We start from the raw sequence: 20,056 nt of genomic DNA, 5'->3' as shown, positions 1-20,056 counted from the left end.
AAATGCAGACCCTAATATATTGGAAGTAATACTTCACAAATGGAGATACCTGTTGCAAAATGCTGGTGCTGGCATACTGGAGGTAATTCTTTTCCTAAGAGAGAGGGAAGTCATGGCTTATTGGGGCTGAGGGTTCGGGTTAGGGGAAGCAAACCATGATAAAAGATAAAAGGCTGGCTATGAAATCCTGAAGGTTATTTTTAACATAAGGGCCACCCATAGTATATGGACAGTATCAATGGCAACATTCTGGTAATGGAGTATTGGGTGTAATTCATGTCACACAGGGGTACCCGTAACAAAAGGTTGCCATTTGCACAATGACAGTAACTCTTAACATATGGAGACTTTTGAAAAAGGTAGGGGGGCTCCTGGCAGGTTTTGCACCTTACCATTTTCAAAGATCACCAGCCCCCACTGATTGAAACACAGACAATTTTAGGCAGGAGACAGCTAAAAATAAAGCCACTCATGGTTTTAAAAATTGTGAGTCTCCTGCCTGAAAAGGGTCTGTTGGCGTGTGAGCACAAGCATCAAGAAAAACAACCTAATCTTCAGGAAACTGCTGAAAATCGAACTGTTAAGACAATCATAACTCAGAACCGACACCCTCCAACAGTATAGTGCAAGAGTAAAGGAATCCTACTGTGAGTGATTAGTTGAAACAATTTTGACCCTTTAACCCACATTCCCTCTACACCCGCACTACCTCCATATGCCCAGTTTCCTACCTTTATTATCAGTGGTGCTTCCTATTACCCGATGGCTAAGGTTGATGTCCACCCAATAATAATGTGGCCATATTATCCTCGCACTAAATGTAACCACTAACCTATAGCCACTATATTGTATATGTAGCGCTTAGAACAGGCAGAAAGGCAAAATGTTGTCATGATGTAAAACTTCGAAATAAATAGACAAATGGGATTTTGTTGCAACAACGAGTAAATAACCACACTGCCTCTTTGGGTGTCATCATCTTTCTCGACTAGAAATTGTGAGTTTATTTATTTACTTGTTTTGAGAGTTTTCTTCTGTTCAGCCCTCACCTGCAGTTCTGGATCCAGGACAAGATATGAAAGAAGATCTTCTGCAACAGCTTGAGGTCTTCAGGAAAGAGTTGATGGAGGAGAGCACAGCACCCAGGGAGCCACCAACAGGACGTTTGCTCAAGGCCAGGTGAACTTTACTCCCCAACAGGCCTGCTCTTCTTCACATTTCTCATAGTGAGTGGAGCATTCTATAAGGGTATATAGATCCCCTGTAGCAAAGCTGCCCTTAAGTTACACAGGGACCTCACAGGTCTCATGTATCATATCTATCTCTCAGGTAACACAGATCGCATGTACTAGGTGTCTGAGGTAGAGGAGCTGTCCCTCCGGTTGCACATATGTGACAGGCATCAGACAGCAAAGTTGTCTTTCAGTCTGCACATTCCTCGAAGGCATAACAGAGCAGAGATATTCTTCAGGCTACATAGGCCGCACAGGACTCCACTAGCCGAGAGATCATTGAAAAAAACTCAGGTCTAGCAAGCTTTAGATAAAAGGGATAGTTGTTAGGTTTTTGAAATTGTAAGAAAGTGAATTCTTAATTGGGGTGGATGGCAGTCGTCCACTAGTAATAAAGTCACCAACTTGTTGGGTCCAAAACAAGGTTTAAATATTTTAAACCTGAGCTCAGCCCCTGGTAGCTATGGCATAGAGCAGACATACTTAACTCTGAAAAAATGTGTAAACCATTGAGAAGTAAAGTCAGAAGCACAATAAATATCCCACTTTCATTTATTGAGCGAGAGAAAAATGTAATAAACAAAAAGAAACCAAAACGATAAAAATGCAATACAGGAAACCAGAGATATGAATTAAAAAAATATTAAGAGAAAAAGTGCCGCAATAAAGTGAAGTACCAATAGAAAGTACTGTTCGTGTGTGACCGGTCCCTAGGTGTGATTTCAATTGAGCACAGCTCAGTTACATCCAGCAGGATTGTCCTGGTCACAGTGGTTCCTGTCAATGCACATCCTGTTTGGTGCAGGGTTGCATAAGCATGACAGTCTGTCCATCCTATTTAGGTAGGGAGGATTGCCTCCTTTCTGTCAACTGAGCCTACGCTGGCTAATTTGACCAAAAGCTTCCTACAACAGCCAGACAGAGTAGGGGCCATCAGAGGAAGGGCATGACACCACCCACCATATTTAGAGTGCTTGATGTGTTGTCTTTTTATTCTACCCGTTGTAGCAAGCTGAAACCTGGTGATGAGGGGCAGAAAAAAATAATAATGACACCCCATATCCAGGGAAACAATTCCCTGGGTGTGGGGCTCATTATTTGTTATCTTTTTCTGCAACAAATCTTAATTTCGGAAAAACAAAAGCTTTGTAAGCGTTTGGTGGACAGCAGTTTGCCAACATTTTGTACCTTGTGAGGAACTGCTATAACAGTGGTTTCTATCAAGGTACAGAGGTCACTGCTGGACCTGGTCTCTAAATGTGGCAGATGGTAGTCCATCGGCGTGTCGGGTGTAATGTCTCATGGCACCGTGATGGACAGAGTACCACCCGCCAAACTTTTGACCTGGCCTCGAGATGTCAGAACTGTCAAACACCAAACACAAGTCTTACATCTCCATGTAAAAACAGCAGTGCCATACTTCCAACTAGTATGGCAAATGTTACATCATACAAGGTCTGATTCATTTTAGTAGGCACTGGCAGATTAATTGATGTGCCCAGAATCACAGGATGTTGACCAACGCCGAGACTCCAACCTGGCTCCCCAGTTTTAAATTTGGCAGCTCTGGCCATAACACCACATCCTCATCCTTGTAGACAGATCTTTCATGACTCAATGACCCGCAAAAGAGATACACTACTCGTTTCCACTTCTACATACATGTATTGAGTACTTTATATAGCAATCTCAAGAGGGCACCGCTCTCCGATGAGGTGAATTAACACTAATGGTGCTAGGCGGAAGCCGGGAGGTTCTCTCTTACTCCTCGCAACTCTTTTAAAAATATTGTCACTAGTGCAGCGCCTGACTTAAAAAGCATTTTATCCTCGCAACTTTTTATTAAATTACTGTCACTAGTGCAGCGCTCGATTAAAAAGCGTCTTTTATTGTTTATAGGAGTATTGACTTTGCTCTTGAATTAAAAAGTGATTTTCGTACCAGATCAGTTTAGCACCACCTCTCTGCTCCCTGGACCCACTCTCAGCTGAGGATCGACGCTGAGGGTGTGGTACCGGGATCTGAAGCCTCCAAAGCGGCCATCTTGGGGGTGACGAAGCGCTCAGGTGCGCTCTAGTGTCTGATAAAAGGGACTCTCACCCTCGGCGCCTTAGCAAGCTACGATTCTGTTTCACCCTCCTGAGGCGGAAGCCGGGAGGTTCTCTCTTACTCCTCGCAACTCTTTTAAAAATATTGTCACTAGTGCAGCGCTTGACTTAAAAAGCATTTTATCCTCGCAACTTTTTATTAAATTACTGTCACTAGTGCAGCGCTCGATTAAAAAGCGTCTTTTATTGTTTGTAGGAGTATTGACTTTGCACTTGAATTAAAAAGTGATTTTCGGCCAGATCAGTGTAGCACCACCTCTCTGCTCCCTGGACCCACTCTCAGCTGAGGATCGACGCTGAGGGTGTGGTACCGGTATCTGAAGCCTCCAAAGCGGCCATCTTGGGGGTGACGAAGCGCTCAGGTGCGCTCTAGTGTCTGATAAAAAGGACGTCCCTTCTCCGCGCAGCGGACGCGCTGCGGACACGCCTGACTCACGCCGGAGTCATGCCAGAGTCCTGCCCGTCTGCACGCGTCCGCACCAGGACGCGCCCAGGGCCCTGCCCCCCTGTCACACGTTCCCCCGGTCTTATCACATATCCCCGGCCTCACCTTCTACAGTTGAATCAGGTCACTACCCTTCCTTCCCTGTGCAACCATTCGTTAGACCCGTCGCTCGATCAATACCATTGCCAACACTGCTCTTTCCATCTATCCAAAACACCAGAGATCAGGCAGAAACAACCCCATACGCTTAAGATGGCCCTCTTAAACTGTCGGTCCCTGCCCAAACATGCCTCGGAGATCTCCTTCCTACTACAAGACTCAGCACTGGATCTACTGTTTCTCACGGAAACATGGCTAGGACCCTGTTCTGGCCCAGATATTGTCCAGGCCCTGTCCCCGGGCTATCTAATTCAACACCTGGATCGACCAGGAAACATAGGTGGCGGGATTGCTATCCTTTATAAAGACCATTTAGTCTGCCGCCTTCTAGGCAGTCCCGTACTGGACTGTGAAAACGTCCACTTCTCGATAACCCTATCATCCTCTGCCTCCTTCACGGGGCTCTTAATCTACCGCCCCCCGAGATCTTTGGGACAATTTCATCAGACATTATTGGAAGCTGTCGTAGATCTGGCCAGCTCAGCCTCCAACTTCACTATATTGGGCGATCTGAATCTCCATTTTGATGATCCTCTCGACATGATAGCGGCGGACCTCGCTCCAGACCTAGAGATGTGTGACATGTCTCTTAAAAATCATAAGCCTACTCATACAAAGGGTCATTTGCTTGACCCCATTTTCTCCAATTTAATTGATCTCACCACTTCACATCCTAATCCTTTACCGTGGTCATATCACTTCATCATACCTTTCGTGTGGAAGATTCCCCCCCCAGCCCTAGTAAAATCGTTTACGACCAAAAAGACTAGACACTGGTCCAAGCTCAAGACTATCGACTGGGCAGAAGAACTAAAATTCACTCTACCGCCCGCGAACCCCGACATAAATATAGCGAACATAGAGTTTAACCAGTGGATTGAGAACTCACTAGACGCCACCCTACCAAGAAAATCTACAGTGCAAAAAAGGGGACCCGTCAATCATCCTTGGTTCAGTCCTGAGCTCCGTAAACTCAAACAAAACTGTAAAAAAATAGAGAGATTATGGAGGAAAGACTTCAACTCAGAGACAAAAGTCAAATATAGAGCCTCAATTAAGGCCTACAAATCCATGCTAAAGGCAACAAAATTATCTTTTTATACCGAAAAAATCATCACTTCCTCTAGCTCAACCAAAGAGATTTTTAAAATTGTGAAAAGCCTGTTGAAACCCCCTGATCCCCCGTCGGCCCAACAAGCATCTGAATTTCGGTGTGAAGAACTGGCACTCTTCTTCCACACGAAAATTCAAAACATTCTGTTGGCCCTCCCTCCTGTCTCTAGCCCCGACCTTCTCGCGATATCTGCTCTTCTCCCTCTTAGTCCCACCCCCGGGCTCTCTTCATTTACCCCGCTTACGAAGGAACACCTATCTCCCCTCCTTAACTCAATCAAGAGTGGTTCCCCTCTCGACCCTGCTCCCATTAACACCCTGAAGCTAGTTATGCCCATCTTAGAGTCTCCAGTTATCAACCTGATCAACCTTTCGATTGAAACAGGTACCGTCCCTTCGGACTGGAAAATAGCCATGGTCAAGCCTCTGCTCAAGAAATTGAACCTGGACCCCGGAGACCTAGCCAACTACCGGCCCATTTCACTTCTCCCGGCCATCAGTAAACTAGCCGAAAAATTTATCAATCAACAATTGTCATCATTTTTGGAGACCTCTAACTCACTTCATCCCTCCCAGACTGGCTTTCACCCGGGTCAGGGGACGGAGACGGCGCTACTCAAGGTGGTAGAAGAGTCTAGGAGGATAATGGACACGGGTGGCAACGTGGCCATCATCCTCCTGGACCTTAGTGCCGCCTTCGATACGGTTAGCCACCGTATCCTCCTGTCCCGCCTTAAAGAAACTGGAGTCTCGGGTAAAGCTCTTTCCTGGCTCGAATCTTTCCTCAGGGACAGATTTTTCAAAGTATTTGAAGGAGACTGCCATTCTTCACTATTCCCTTTGCAGTGTGGGGTTCCTCAGGGCTCCTCCCTTAGCCCCACACATTTTAACGTTTACATGGCCCCCCTTGCTAAGATAGTGGCCCCTTTTGGAATTGAACTCCTCAGCTACGCTGATGATACTCAGCTTGTGGTGTCCCTCAATCAGGCTGATTCATCGCACCCTACTCTGATCAGTTGCCTCGAAGTGGTATCAAGGTGGATGGGCCAGTCCCAGCTAAAATTAAACAGTCAAAAAACTGAACTGATGTTACTGGGAAGGAAGGCCTCGTTCAATTCCCCGACGCTGTGGCCCCCATCCATGGGTGCCAGCCCAACTCCAAAAAAAGTGATCAAAAGCCTGGGCTTCTGGCTAGATGATAACCTTACTTTTAAAGTACAAGCCAGAAAAACCGCGGCCACTTGCTTTGGGCTGCTCAAATCCACTCGCAAAATCCTCCCTCTACTCCCCGAAAAAGCCAAAATAATTCTGGTGCAGGCCATGATTTTATCTAGGCTGGATTACGGTAATGCGCTCTACTTGGGAGCCCCGATCTCCGTAATCCAAAAACTTCAGGTGGTGCAGAACTCCGCCGCCAGATTGCTGACAAATACTAATCATCGCTCTTCAGCCAAACCAGCCCTGAGATCTCTTCATTGGTTACTGTTGGACCCGGCCTCGTGGCGTGGTCCTACCCCTCCCGCATGGCGGGCCCCGGACGACATCGGCCCTCAATCCAGCCCGGGTCGGCCTCGGGCACACCTCTGCACGCCCTCCAACCCACCAGATCCGCCACTCGGCGGCCCACAACCACTGACACGGCACACTCGGGCCGCCCCAGCATTACCGGTCTGGTGCCCACCCCGGACCCTCATTCCAGGCCCGACGCCATCTTGGGCCCATCACGTCACAGACACGTGGTCCCGAACCAGTTGCGGCCACGGCCCCAGCGAGCCCGCCATCGAGGCACCAAGAACCCTCCGGGTGGTAGAGTGGCCACTCAACCAGAGACAAGGAGAGGGGAGTTTCGATGGCTCTCCAACTGTCCCCGGATGCCTGGTTTCGATCGACCTCCGGCCTCCCTGAGCGCTGGCCCCACCCCCTGCTGGGTGTCTGGACACCATCATCCCGGCCCCTCTGACCCCCAGGCGAGAGGGTCCGGACATCAAAGGACTCCAGACCTATATCTGGGCCAGCCCCGGAGTAGGACGGGAGTTGTATCCCGGAGTCGAGAAGCCCTGCTGACGCTGTCGCGGCTGACCCTGAGACGAACTCCCCTTGCTGCTCTACCTGGAACCTGCTGGCGCTGCCGCGGTCCATCTTCGCTGTAACCACCTGGAACCTGCTGGCGCTGCCGCGGTCCATCTTCTCTGTAACCACCTTGGAGCCTGCTGGCGCTGCCACGGTCCATCTTCGCTGTAACCACCTTGGAGCCTGCTGGCGCTGCCGCGGTCCATCTTTGCTGTAACCACCTTGGAGCCTGCTGGCGCTGCCGCGGTCCACACTCGCTGATCCATCTTGGAACCTGCTGGCGCTGCCGCGGTCCACACTCGCTGAAGCATCTTGGAACCTGCTGGCGCTGCCGCGGTCCACACTCGCTGAACCATCTTGGAACCGGCTGGCGCTGCCGCGGTCCACACTCGCTGAATCATCTTGGAACCTGCCGGCGCTGCCGCGGTCCACACTTGCTGAACCATCTTGGAGCCTGCTGGCGCTGCCGCGGCCCAACCTTCCGGAACCCCCCAGCTCGAGGATTGAGAGCTGTGCGTAGGGTCTCCTTGCAACCGACCATCTATAAGACTGTCCCGCTACCTTGCCCCTTGCCACGAGACTTTCCAGATCTCGGGATCTGCTGTATATATTGAAACGATACTTATTGCCCGATAAAGATTGAAAACTCTATCTACGTGTGGTGTATATTTGTAGTGGTGTGGTTACTCTGCTGTACGATTCTAGGAGAGGGCCCTCCCGTCGGAGGCCTCTCGACATCGCTCGGTCCCTTCTCTGAAGGAGGGGTAGACCTAGGGGTGGTCAGTCAGACACCTTCTGCCTCCCCCGGGTTCGCCTTTCTAACATTGGTGGCAGGCGCTGCGATCCGAGCCAACGCAAAATCGTACAGAGAGTGATCTACCCGCTACGACGGAAAAACACACAGAGACCATGACGACCCAAGGAACCAACCTACCTGCCGAATTCCAGAAAGAGAAGATAGAAGAATACAGCCACAAAGAACTAAAACAATTCTGTAAAGACATGGGTATCGCTACCACTGGCCTGAGCACAAAAGAGGACTTCAAATCGGCCCTACAAGCCTGGGGGGAAACCCGAGACAGACCACCCCAAGAGGAGAATGGCCCGAACGGGCAACAGGAAACCAGCGCACCCCCGACGGGGGAAAGAACCGCAACACTGAACGCGGACCTCATCTATGAAGACGCTCGAGAACGAGAGCGCAACCGGCTACACGAAGTGGAGCTTGCACGACTCCGGCTAGACGGAGAACTCCAGCTAGCGGAGAAAAAGATAGCCCTCGAGCAACTACGGCTGGAGGGGTATCTAGAAGAGAAACGGAGACAACGTGACCTCGAAGAAAAACGACTAGCATATGAACACGAACGAGGCCTGAGAGAACTAGAAATCAAGGCCAAGATCAACGAAGATAGCGCGGCCGGGGCCAAGACCTCGGCCCCTCCCGTGGACACCAAGGTTCACCTACCGAAAGATGTAGTCAAAGAATACTACAAGAACGATGATATCCAACAATGGTTCAAAGCCTACGAGGTGGCCATGACCGCCCATCGGGTGCCCCTGAAGGATTGGGGCGCCGGCCTGTGGGGAAAGTTCGTCAACGAAGGGAGGGACGCCCTGCTGGAACTCCCTGACACCGAAATGACCTCCTATGAACACATGAAAACGGCCCTACTCACGCGCTACGGACTCACCCCCGAAATGTACCGGCAGAGGTTCCGAGACTGTAAAAAAATCCCCGGTACCACTTGGGTAGAATATGTGAACTTTTTTAGCAGAGCCTTCGAGGGGTGGGTCAAAGGCAGTCAGGTCACTACCTACCAGCAGTTGGTCGACCTTATGTTATGGGAGCACCTCTCCAACAACTGCTTCATTGAACTACGACAGCACCTCCTCGACAGCAAGTTGACCGAGCCGCGAAAGCTAGCGGTCGAAGCAGATCGGTGGGCGAGCAACCGCGTCCACCGGAACTCCACAGGAGAATACGGACGAGGGTCCCCGGGGAACCACCGGCCGCGAGGCGGCGGGTCTGGCATCAGCCGAGGCCAAGACCTTCCGCCGGGGTCTTCGCCCGCCTCCTCTACACCAGCCTCCAGCCCGAGGGGGGCCCATCCAGCCCGACCGGGGCCACGCCCCAACGTTACGTGCCACAGATGCCAGCGGCTGGGTCACTATGCCAATGATCCTCTCTGCCCCATGAACCAGCGGCCCGGCACCACCGGGCCCCCCGGTCGACAAATCACTGCAGCTGCTCTGAGCGAAGAAAAGGATGAAGAAGAAGAGGTCCCTATGGAACCAGAAGAATGGGAGTCCGCGGCCATGTGCCTTGCCTCCCTGGGCGACAAAGACATGATCCCCGAGACCAGATTCCGATCAACACCCAGAAGTACCGCCAGTGGGTCACCATCAATGGACGCCGGGCCGAGGCTCTCCGTGACACGGGGGCCAGCATAACCGCCATCCGCTGCCATCTGGTGACCCCAGAACAAATCTTGCCCCACGTTCTGTGCCCTGTCCGGTCAGCGGACAATTCCGAGAGCCTGTGCCAGATGGCTCGCATCCCCTTCGAGTGGGGAGGAGTGTCCGGCATGCTGAAAGTCACCGTCCGAGACGATGCCCCGGTGGACTGCCTCCTAGGGAACGACCTGGAAAGTTCCTCCTGGGCACAGATCGAGCGAAGAGAGCATCTGGGGATGCTAGGCCTTCCTGAATGGGTTTGCGTAACGACCCGATCCATGTCCACCCGGGACGCCGTCCCAACCGAAGACAATCTACCCGAAGAACCTGAATGGCCGGCACCTCCGCCACCCGCCACGGCCGAACCCGAACTGGGGCCGCAGGGCCCCAGCCATGAAGAACTTCCCGAGCTCGGGCCCCTTCCCGAACTAGCCCAGTGGCGCCAAGAAGGGGGCCCCACCCGCGAGCAGTTCCGTCGGGAACAAAAGACATGTCCTTCCCTTGAGGGACTCCGACAACAAGCCGCCACGCAAGCCACAGGAGACTCCTCGGGGTCCCACTGGATCTATTAGGACCAGGATCTCCTGTACAGTGAACAAAAGATCGCCGAGCTGGGGGCCGGCCGAGTGCTAGTCGTCCCCCTCCACTTCGGAGACTTTCTCTTAAACCTGGCACATGATGTGCCCCTCGCCGGGCACCTGGGGCAGGACAAAACCTACAGCCGCCTGGTGACCCACTTTTATTGGCCGAAGATGCGCCGCGATGTGTACAACCACTGCCGAACCTGTCCGACCTGCCAAGCCAGCGGAAAGAGTGGGGGGAAAATCAAGGCCCCACTCCAACCGTTTCCCGTGGTGACCACTCCCTTCGAGCGAGTAGGGATCGACATCGTGGGGCCCCTGGATCCTCCAACCTCTCAGAGGCACCGCTTCATCCTCGTCCTGGTGGACCATGCCACCCGCTACCCAGAAGCTATCCCCCTCCGGACTATCACAGCCCCCGTAGTGGGTCGGGCGCTAATGGGGATCTTCTCCAGAGTCGGCTTCCCCCGAGAGGTCGTCAGTGATCTGGGCACAAACTTTATATCGAAATATATGCGGTCCCTGTGGCAACATTGCGGGGTCGCGTATAAGTTCACCACCCCGTATCACCCTCAAGGGAATGGACTAGTGGAGCGATTTAATAGGACCCTGAAAGGAATGATCAAGGGCCTAGAAGAGCCCCTCCGGCGCAAATGGGACGTTCTGCTGCCATGCCGCCTGTTCGCCTACCGGGAGGTACCCCAGAAGTCCCTGGGGTTCGGCCCCTTTGAACTATTATATGGACACCCGGTGCGAGGCCCCCTCAGCCTGGTCAAGGAAGGCTGGGAGCTGGCCGCCTCCGATACTCCGCCCGATGTTTTCCGATACCTCTTGACTCTCCGCAACCAGACTCGGAAGTTCCGGGAACTGGCCGAAACCAACCTGAAGGCCAGTCAAGAGGAGATGAAGCGCTGGTATGATGAAAATGCCTCGTCCATTGAATTCGAGCCGGGCCAGCAGGTCTGGGTCATGTCCCCGGTCGACCCCGGCGCCCTCCAGGACAAATGGACGGGGCCCTTCAACGTGGTGGAGCGCAAGAGCCCCGTCACCTACCTAGTGGACATGGAGTCCCCCCGGAACCCCCTCCGGGTCCTACACGCCAATCGGCTCAAGCCCCACTTTGTCCGCACCGAACTGAGCCTGTTGTTGGCTACCGATGACGGAGCAGAGGACGACTCCGAGCCTCTACCAGACCTCCTGAGCACCTCCGAGAAGGATGGCTCTGTCGAGGGAGTCTCCCTCTCTCCCGCGCTGACACCCAAACAGCGCCAGGACTGCCAGAAACTGCTGGGTCAATTTGCGAACTTATTTTCCCTCAACCCCGGAGTCACCCAGTGGTGTGTTCACGACGTCGACACCGGGGACAGTCTGCCCGTGCGGCACCGAGCCAACCGAGTCCCCGACCGAGTCCGGGCCTGCATCCAAGCCGAAGTTTCCAAGATGCTAGCCCTAGGGGTAGTCGAGCCCTCAGACAGTCCATGGGCCAGTCCCGTCGTCCTGGTCCCTAAGGCCGCCGCCCCCGGGGTGCCCCCGGAGCTGCGGTTCTGTGTCGACTACCGGGGACTGAATGCCGTCACCAGGACCGACGCCCATCCCATTCCCCGAGCGGATGAACTGATCGATCGCCTGGGAGCCGCCAGGTACCTCAGCACCTTCGACCTCACGGCCGGATACTGGCAAATCGGCCTCACGCCAGGGGCACAAGAACGATCCGCTTTCTCGACCCCCGATGGCCACTTCCACTTCAACGTGATGCCCTTCGGCATGAAGAATGCTCCGGCCACCTTGCAGACACTAGTGAATCGGGTGCTAGCAGGGCTGGAAGAGTTCAGTGCCGCCTATCTGGACGATATTGCGGTGTACAGCCTCTGTTGGGACGAGCACCTGACCCACCTCTGGAAGGTCCTGATGGCCCTCCAACGGGCCGGACTAACAATAAAAGCCAGCAAGTGCCAGATCGGTCAAGGGTCAGTGACCTATCTGGGACACCAAGTGGGGAGCGGCCAAGTGGCTCCCCTTCAACCCAAGATCGACGCCATCCAGGCCTGGGAGCCCCCCGTCACCCAGACCGCCGTCCGAGCCTTCCTGGGGCTCACTGGATACTATCGGCGGTTCATAAAGGACTATGGGAGCATTGTGGGGCCCCTCACAGAACTAACCTCCAAGAGACTACCCCCGAAGGTGCACTGGACCCCCGAGTGCCAAGTAGCCTTTGAGACACTAAAGACTGCCATGTGCACCGCCCCGGTGCTCCAGGCCCCCGACTACAGCCGAGAGTTCATCGTCCAAACTGACGCCTCGGAACACGGCATTTGGGCCGTACTGTCCCAAATGAACTCTGACGGAGTTGACCTTCCTGTGGCCTTCATCAGCCGGCGCCTGCTGGCCCGAGAACAACGATGGAGCACTATCGAGAGGGAAGCATTCGCCGTCGTATGGGCCCTAAAGAAGCTCCGGCCCTACCTCTTTGGCACCCACTTCCGAGTACAGACCGACCACCGGCCCCTGCGGTGGTTGATGCAGATGCGGGGCGAGAACCCGAAGTTGCTACGTTGGTCCATCTCCCTCCAAGGGATGAACTTCACCGTGGAGCATCGCCCTGGCAACGACCACGCCAACGCTGACGGCCTCTCCAGATTCTTCCGCCTTGGCGAGGAGAATCCCCAAGAAGTTGGGTGACTCTCCCCTGCCTTCAGCTGGAGGAGACGTGTGTTGGACCCGGCCTCGTGGCGTGGTCCTACCCCTCCCGCATGGCGGGCACCGGACGACATCGGCCCTCCATCCAGCCCGGGTCGGCCTCGGGCACATCTCTGCACGCCCTCCAACCCACCAGATCCGCCACCCGGCGGCCCACAACCACTGACACGGCACACTCGGGCCGCCCCAGCATTACCAGTCCGGTGCCCACCCCGGTCCCTCATTCCAGGCCCGACGCCATCTTGGGCCCATCACGTCACAGACACGTGGTCCCGGACCAGCCGCGGCCACGGCCCCAGCGAGCCCGCCATTGAGGCACCAAGAACCCTCCGGGTGGTAGAGTGGCCACTCAACCAGAGACAAGGAGAGGGGAGTTTCGATGGCTCTCCAACCGTCCCCGGATGCCTGGTTTCGATCGACCTCCGGCCTCCCTGAGCGCTGGCCCCACCCCCTGCTGGGTGTCTGGACACCATCATCCCGGCCCCTCTGACCCCCAGGCGAGAGGGTCCGGACATCAAAGGACTCCAGACCTATATCTGGGCCAGCCCCGGAGTAGGACGGGAGTTGTATCCCGGAGTCGAGAAGCCCTGCTGACGCTGTCGCGGCTGACCCTGAGACGAACTCCCCTTGCTGCTCTACCTGGAACCTGCTGGCGCTGCCGCGGTCCATCTTCGCTGTAACCACCTGGAACCTGCTGGCGCTGCCGCGGTCCATCTTCGCTGTAACCACCTTGGAGCCTGCTGGCGCTGCCGCGGTCCATCTTCGCTGTAACCACCTTGGAGCCTGCTGGCGCTGCCGCGGTCCATCTTTGCTGTAACCACCTTGGAGCCTGCTGGCGCTGCCGCGGTCCACACTCGCTGAACCATCTTGGAACCTGCTGGCGCTGCTGCGGTCCACACTCGCTGAAGCATCTTGGAACCTGCTGGCGCTGCCGCGGTCCACACTCGCTGAACCATCTTGGAACCGGCTGGCGCTGCCGCGGTCCACACTCGCTGAATCATCTTGGAACCTGCCGGCGCTGCCGCGGTCCACACTCGCTGATCCATCTTGGAGGCTGCTGGCGCTGCCGCGGCCCAACCTTCCAGAACCCCCCAGCTCGAGGATTGAGAGCTGTGCGTAGGGTCTCCTTGCAACCGACCATCTATAAGACTGTCCCGCTACCTTGCCCCTTGCCACGAGACTTTCCAGATCTCGGGATCTGCTGTATATATTGAAACGATACTTATTGCCCGATAAAGATTGAAAACTCTATCTACGTGTGGTGTATATTTGTAGTGGTGTGGTTACTCTGCTGTACGATTCTAGGAGAGGGCCCTCCCGTCGGAGGCCTCTCGACATCGCTCGGTCCCTTCTCTGAAGGAGGGGTAGACCTAGGGGTGGTCAGTCAGACACCTTCTGCCTCCCCCGGGTTCGCCTTTCTAACAGTTACCCATAAAAGAACGGGTACACTTTAAGGCCCTCTGCATTGCCCACAAAAACCTTCAGGGCAATGGCCCTCCCATCTTGGCCAATCTAATTAAAATGCACAAGGCCTCCAGAAATCTTCGCTCCAACGGCCAGAACTTGGCACAAGTAAGCAGAATCAACAAGGCCCGCACGGGCGGTCGTCTCTTTTCCCATAACATCGCGAGGTTGTGGAATTCTCTGCCCCTCTCCCTTCGACAGGAGCCTAACTATCTCGTTTTCCGTAAAAAAATAAAAACTTGGCTTTTCCCTATCAATTAATCCATCTCTTCTGTTTCACTCCTGTGGCTGCAAGCGCTGGGATGCCTCCGGGTAGCCATGCGCTATAAAAGTGCTGTTTTCATTTCATTTCATTTCAGCAGTGGCGGCTGGTCCGTAGGGGCGCTGGGGCAATGACTCACTAAAGAATTGGGCAATAGGTGAACAGGAATGTAAGCAGACGAACTGCCAGCTTACATTTCTTCTGTTTACATTTCCGGGCCGGCCTGTGCTTCACGGGTGAAACTGAAGGTGCGCATGTCAACGCACAGCGCACGCAGGCGAGAGGTGAGCAGGAGTCCAGAAGATGGTCTGTGCATGTAAGAGAGGAGCGTTGCTCCTCACTCACATTCACAAAGCATTAGGTATGTGGCGCATGCCCAGTGTAGTGCAGTAGTCTGAAGATAGGCTCCTGCTCGGGCAGTGATGTGTTTTGCACAAAGTCGCCCCATGCCCTATCAAATGCCAGCACAGAGTAAACAAAAGGTCAGCCGCCCGGCCCCTCATCGCATACAGTCAACTAATTGGCCGTTAGTATAATATTTGTTGTTGCGGCAAAAGAAAAGAGCGGGGAGAAGTTACTTCCACCACCACGTTGCAGAGGAGACGTGATGCGACGCGGGACCGGAGGAGATGCCTGGTAAGTTTTATTAATTAAATTGCCCCCACCCCCGCACGTACCACCCCCCGAGTCATGTCGGCCGCGCCTGGTCCCTGGAAGGGCGGAGATGCTAACGGTGAGCGTGTATATAAAAACCTGCTTCCAGGGATTTCTCGTTCTGTGTAAAATCACTAAAATGCCTGATTGTTCAGGAAAACTACCTAACGTATGCCCACGCTCGTACAGGGGAGTAGAAGTTCTGGTTTTTTCTAGTTCAGCTTTATGTATGGCTGCTGGTGCAAACTCGCCTCATGTGGCCTTGCTCCTTTAAGTTGATGTATCCCTTTAAAATTCTCTTCAGCAGTAATTTCTATAATTATGTAACATCCCTCGTTGTGCGGGGGAATTCACTCATTGTACATTTTTTTCCCCGATAAGGTTTCTGTGGAAGTCTCAAAATAATTTCGGAGTCTCTTGCGGCAGCCGTGCCTGTGAAAGTGGCATGTGAGATTGCCGCCTGCACCATCGGGCATCAGAGAGGTGGACATCCCCCAGCCGGATGTGTGTTGGCTGGTAGCCTATGGGTCTTTCTAGGAATAGTCTGTAGTTTAAATTACGAACCCGGGACGTATGTTGCAGAAATAAGACTTCTTTTGCGCAGGATTTATTGCTAGAAGAACCACGTTGTGAACAGCAATAGGTCTGCCAGGGTTGCCTAGCTCTTGAAGAAATAATTACTTTGATTACGTAGTGCATGTAGACGGGTGGTAATGCGTATGCCTGTTAGTGTTTCCTTACCGGTTTCCTTTGTCCGCAATTATTCCTAGTTTTATTGTATCTGACCAGAACAGTGTGATTAAAGCAAACAGTGGAATGTGCCATGACGGCGCAGGTAGCAGGTTTGAACTGGAAATGTGTACATAGAGCGTCATGTGGGGACTGAAAGGGCCCGGATAAAATACATTTGAAAGGACATGACACTTAATGATGTGAAAGCGTCTTTCCTTTCCTCGGAAGAGTCGGCTGATTTAACAGCTGTCAGAAAGCTCCTGTCATAGAGATGATCCTCCCCCAGTCCCATTTGAGTAAAACTCACTGACGTAACACAAACACAATAGCACACTGGAATTGTTCTTTTTCACAATTAAGAAGGAATTGGGGGCATAATGTCAAGAAACGGTGTTGAAATTATCGCCGCTTTAGCGGCAGAAAACTGCCGCTAAAGCGGCGATAATGGCCTTGATAATATGCCCTTGTGAATTCCCATAGAAGCCCATGTTCTGGTGTGAACATGGGCTTCTATGGGAATTCTCTATGACATATTATCAAGCCCATTATCGCACTTTAGCAGCAGTTTTCTGCCGCTAAAGTGACAATAATTTTATCACTGTGCTTGATAATATGCCCCTTAGTTTTGTGTTTTACCTCAAAATTCCCGTTAACTGTACATAAGACGCATCTGTGATAGTGTTTTTTATAAATGTTCTATTCTCATATCTATATAGTGCACCAATGCCACTAAGGGCTGGATTCCTACCCCTACCATAGTTATGGCACACAGGGACATGCATGTATAGGCTTGAAGGATGTGGATTGGTGCAGTCTGTTTAAAGCGGTCCCCTGGTATATGATGTCACAGTAGGTCTGGAAGCCCAAGCTGACGTCAAACAGAGCAACATCTAGAACGCCTATTGTTGAGCATTCGAGATTCTCGACCGGTTGCATAGAGCTGTTTTTTTATCTTCGTTGGATAGTCCTTTTAAGGTAATGGTAGTGAGGGGGACTGGGAAGAATGTTGGTTGGTGCGAATGCTGCAGTCAGTCCCACGGTCACACGGTGTCTGTTTAAACTGCTTCTGTTTCACTAGTTCCATTTGCTTCATGTCTTTCCTTTTGGGTACTTTTGCAATTGCTGCTTAGGTTTTCTCTTTGTACACTACTCAAACCGTTATACAATTTAAATTCAGTTAGATATGGAGCAATTTTCTGTGTTCAAATATTTTAGGTCCATACTTTCACAATCGCTTTATAAACCTTCTTACTTTTTCAACTTTGCTTGAAAATGCACCATTTGCCCTCTTGAAAAACAGAAAAAAAATCCGGCGGGGGGGGGGGCCTTTGGAGAAACCCCCCAAAGCCTCTTGTGATGGTTTGCCTCGCTCGCCATAGGGCACTCATACAGAAATTTTGCGCCTCACCATTTTCAAAAGTTACCAGCCGCCACTGGTTGCTAGATGGTCAAAGGACGCAATTGTAAGGGTCAGGGCACTCTGTTATTGATAGCAATCTAGGACCGCTCTGTAATGTATTGCGACAGAAGGACTTTCGCATACAATGATGGCTGGTGACGACCCTTGAGGGCATATTAGTTATAACTGCCTGGAGAAGCTTACAGTTACCAAGTCTGTAGGGGCGGCTCCTCCATTTGAGCGGAGGTGCGTCACCCCACAAGCCCCAGTGATGAAAAATACAATTTTATTTTTCAACAACCCCTACCTTGTCAAATCCACTTGGGATGTGGCTTTCTCTTACGACCAAATGAAATCTGCCATAGTTATGTTGGCCTGGTACCAACTTCCAAAGCCATGCCTAATCGAATCAGGTTTATTTGTATCTCCAGGGGCCCATACCTGAACTTTAATGCCTTGTGACATCTGCTGGGCACATATCTGTTTCATAAAGGGAAATTGTCATCATTTGTAATCTGTGTCTGTACCATAATGTCTTGTGATCTCTGATAAGACCATGCCTGTTCCTCAATGTCTGGTGATGTGGAGGAGTGTGGCTCACTGATTAGAGCGGCAGACCCTGATGCAGAGGTCTGGCCCGGGACCAGGGTTCAATTCCCGACGCGGCAGGGTCCTGAGCCCAAAATGTCCACGGACTCGATAATTCTCGCCTCGGTGCCTATTCTAATCATGGGGTCCCACGCTGCAACTCTGGGCAATAGTTGCTTAATCTCCACTACGGCGGCCCACCCGCTGCGGGATGCCTGGCTTTCACCCTGGGGATACCCAGTAGGGGTTATCTCACAGGGAAAAGCCAGGACGGGTTCCCAAGGCAAGCGCCTTGATGCCTTCGGGTGATACGTGCTATATAAGTCGCAATACATACATACATTTGATGTCTGCCCTCACCGTGTCTGTTCCCTAAACCTTTGTGAGTTCACAGGAGCCATGTCGTTTCCATAATGCATTGACATTGGTTGGTGCTTGGCACCATGTCTGCTCTCTATGGTCTGATGACGTCCACAGGAGCCTTGTCTGTACCATAGATTCTAGTTGTGTCCATTCTACTGTCAGCTCCACCAAGGAAATATCTGTGTGTCAGGAACTGGTGACGTGGGAGTCGCGTCTCTTCCATGAAGTTTAGGGAGGCATCATGGAGCTTTGAGATTGAAATAGGGGAAGGAGAGAGCTGAATGGGACTGACTGATATAAAAGCAAATGCCTTCAAGTAAGTAAATGCATTAAACGTGACACTTGTCGTCCCTAAAAGCTTTCCAAATATTTGTTCTGTAGGGCAGGCTATCTCTAGCTCACGCAAAATCAATATTTTCCAGTGTGACAGTCTCCAAGGCAGGGCTACAAAGGCCCCGGGGTACATTAAATCAGGCTGCAGCTGTTCCTTAGTCCAAACCCACCACACTCTAAACAGGGCTACTGGAATTATGCGATTCTGCAGCCGCAGTGTTTTCTACCACAAAATTTGGCTCTCCCCTGACACATAATTCCAGTGGCCCTGACAATAAATGCCTTGTTCGCAAAAAAATGGGGCCTTGAAGGCCTCTGCTTGATCAGAGCTCCACCATGGCAGGAGAACCCATTCTTCGGTTACTCTGCCAGGCTGGGGAATATTACTGTGAAACTAACACATTACCAGGGCGGGACAGGCCTTTTATTCCACCGGGCATTTCCCCGGCGGGCTTGAGCCCTTGGACGCCAGTTTTGAAAGGCCAGGGCCTCTCCTAGTGCCTCTGTCACCTAGGTCAACCGCAGATGTCACGGATAGGTTTTAAGAGAGAGAGAATGAGAAGGTGAGAGGAGGGAGGTAGACAGAAAGCAACCAGAGAGAAATAAGAGAGAGAGCTGGGACGAAGAGAGAAAGAATGGTTGGATGGTAAAAGAGGGATTGTGCGAGGAGACAAGGGAGCGCTGCAGGTCTGAGTATTTTTGCCAGGGCTGCTTGTGGTTCTCTATTCAGGCCGTGCACAGTACTGGTGAAAATTGAGGATACATTTTGCCCATAATTTGCACAACAGAAACCTCAGACTCTTCTTTTCTTCTAGTTTCTGGCCGTTCTCCCTCCATCTCTCAGAATCCCTCAGATCGGAAGTTCTTTCTGGGCTCTCCCATTTCTTCTTTGCTGAGTTTCTGTTTAGGCCTCCATTCCGAGTTCCCTTTTAACATTTCAGGGAGATACCAGGGCTGAAATGTACAATTCTGCTTGGTATCTACCAGCGAGTTAATAGGGGTCACTAGTTAAACACCCCAGATGGGGAATAACCTGTAAAGCACAGCATTACCTGTGATTTATTGCAGATTTCCCCAATTTCGCTAATATTGATCCCCTGGGTGATCAATAACTGCTGTGGGGGGGGGGGGGGGGGGAGGGTAGCAAGTGCAAAGGTGCCTGGGGCATTGGGAGGCTGCAGGGCCGGATGGAGAACACAAAGCAGCCCTGACAATTTTATCGGACCAGCCCGCTGGAGGAGGGGGGAGTTGGAGGGGGGGGGCTGGGAGTGGGCGAGGGAGGGTGCAAGTGTGAAGCACTGCAGCATAACTAAACCAGTTCCCAGCACTGCTGCTTTTGTTACTGGCATGTAAACTTTGGTTACAGATTGCTATCTTGATTCCCTTTCTGTCTAAGAAGCCC

General features: G+C 52.3%; 1 protein-coding gene across 1 annotated transcript in view; it reads left to right on the top strand.

Annotated features, from left to right (window-relative positions):
* LOC144754529 (uncharacterized) overlaps window positions 1–20,056 on the top strand; it is a 148,428-nt gene that overhangs the window by 115,186 nt on the left and 13,186 nt on the right. The window contains exon 4 of the mRNA XM_078642453.1: window positions 1,043–1,179. Within this exon, the coding sequence (XP_078498579.1) occupies window positions 1,043–1,179 (137 nt within the window). The remainder of the gene's footprint in view (window positions 1–1,042; window positions 1,180–20,056) is intronic.

This window comes from Lissotriton helveticus, chromosome 1_1, assembly GCF_964261635.1.
Source record: "Lissotriton helveticus chromosome 1_1, aLisHel1.1, whole genome shotgun sequence".
Lineage (NCBI taxonomy): Eukaryota > Metazoa > Chordata > Amphibia > Caudata > Salamandridae > Lissotriton > Lissotriton helveticus.
This window is presented reverse-complemented; position numbering and strand designations above follow the sequence as displayed.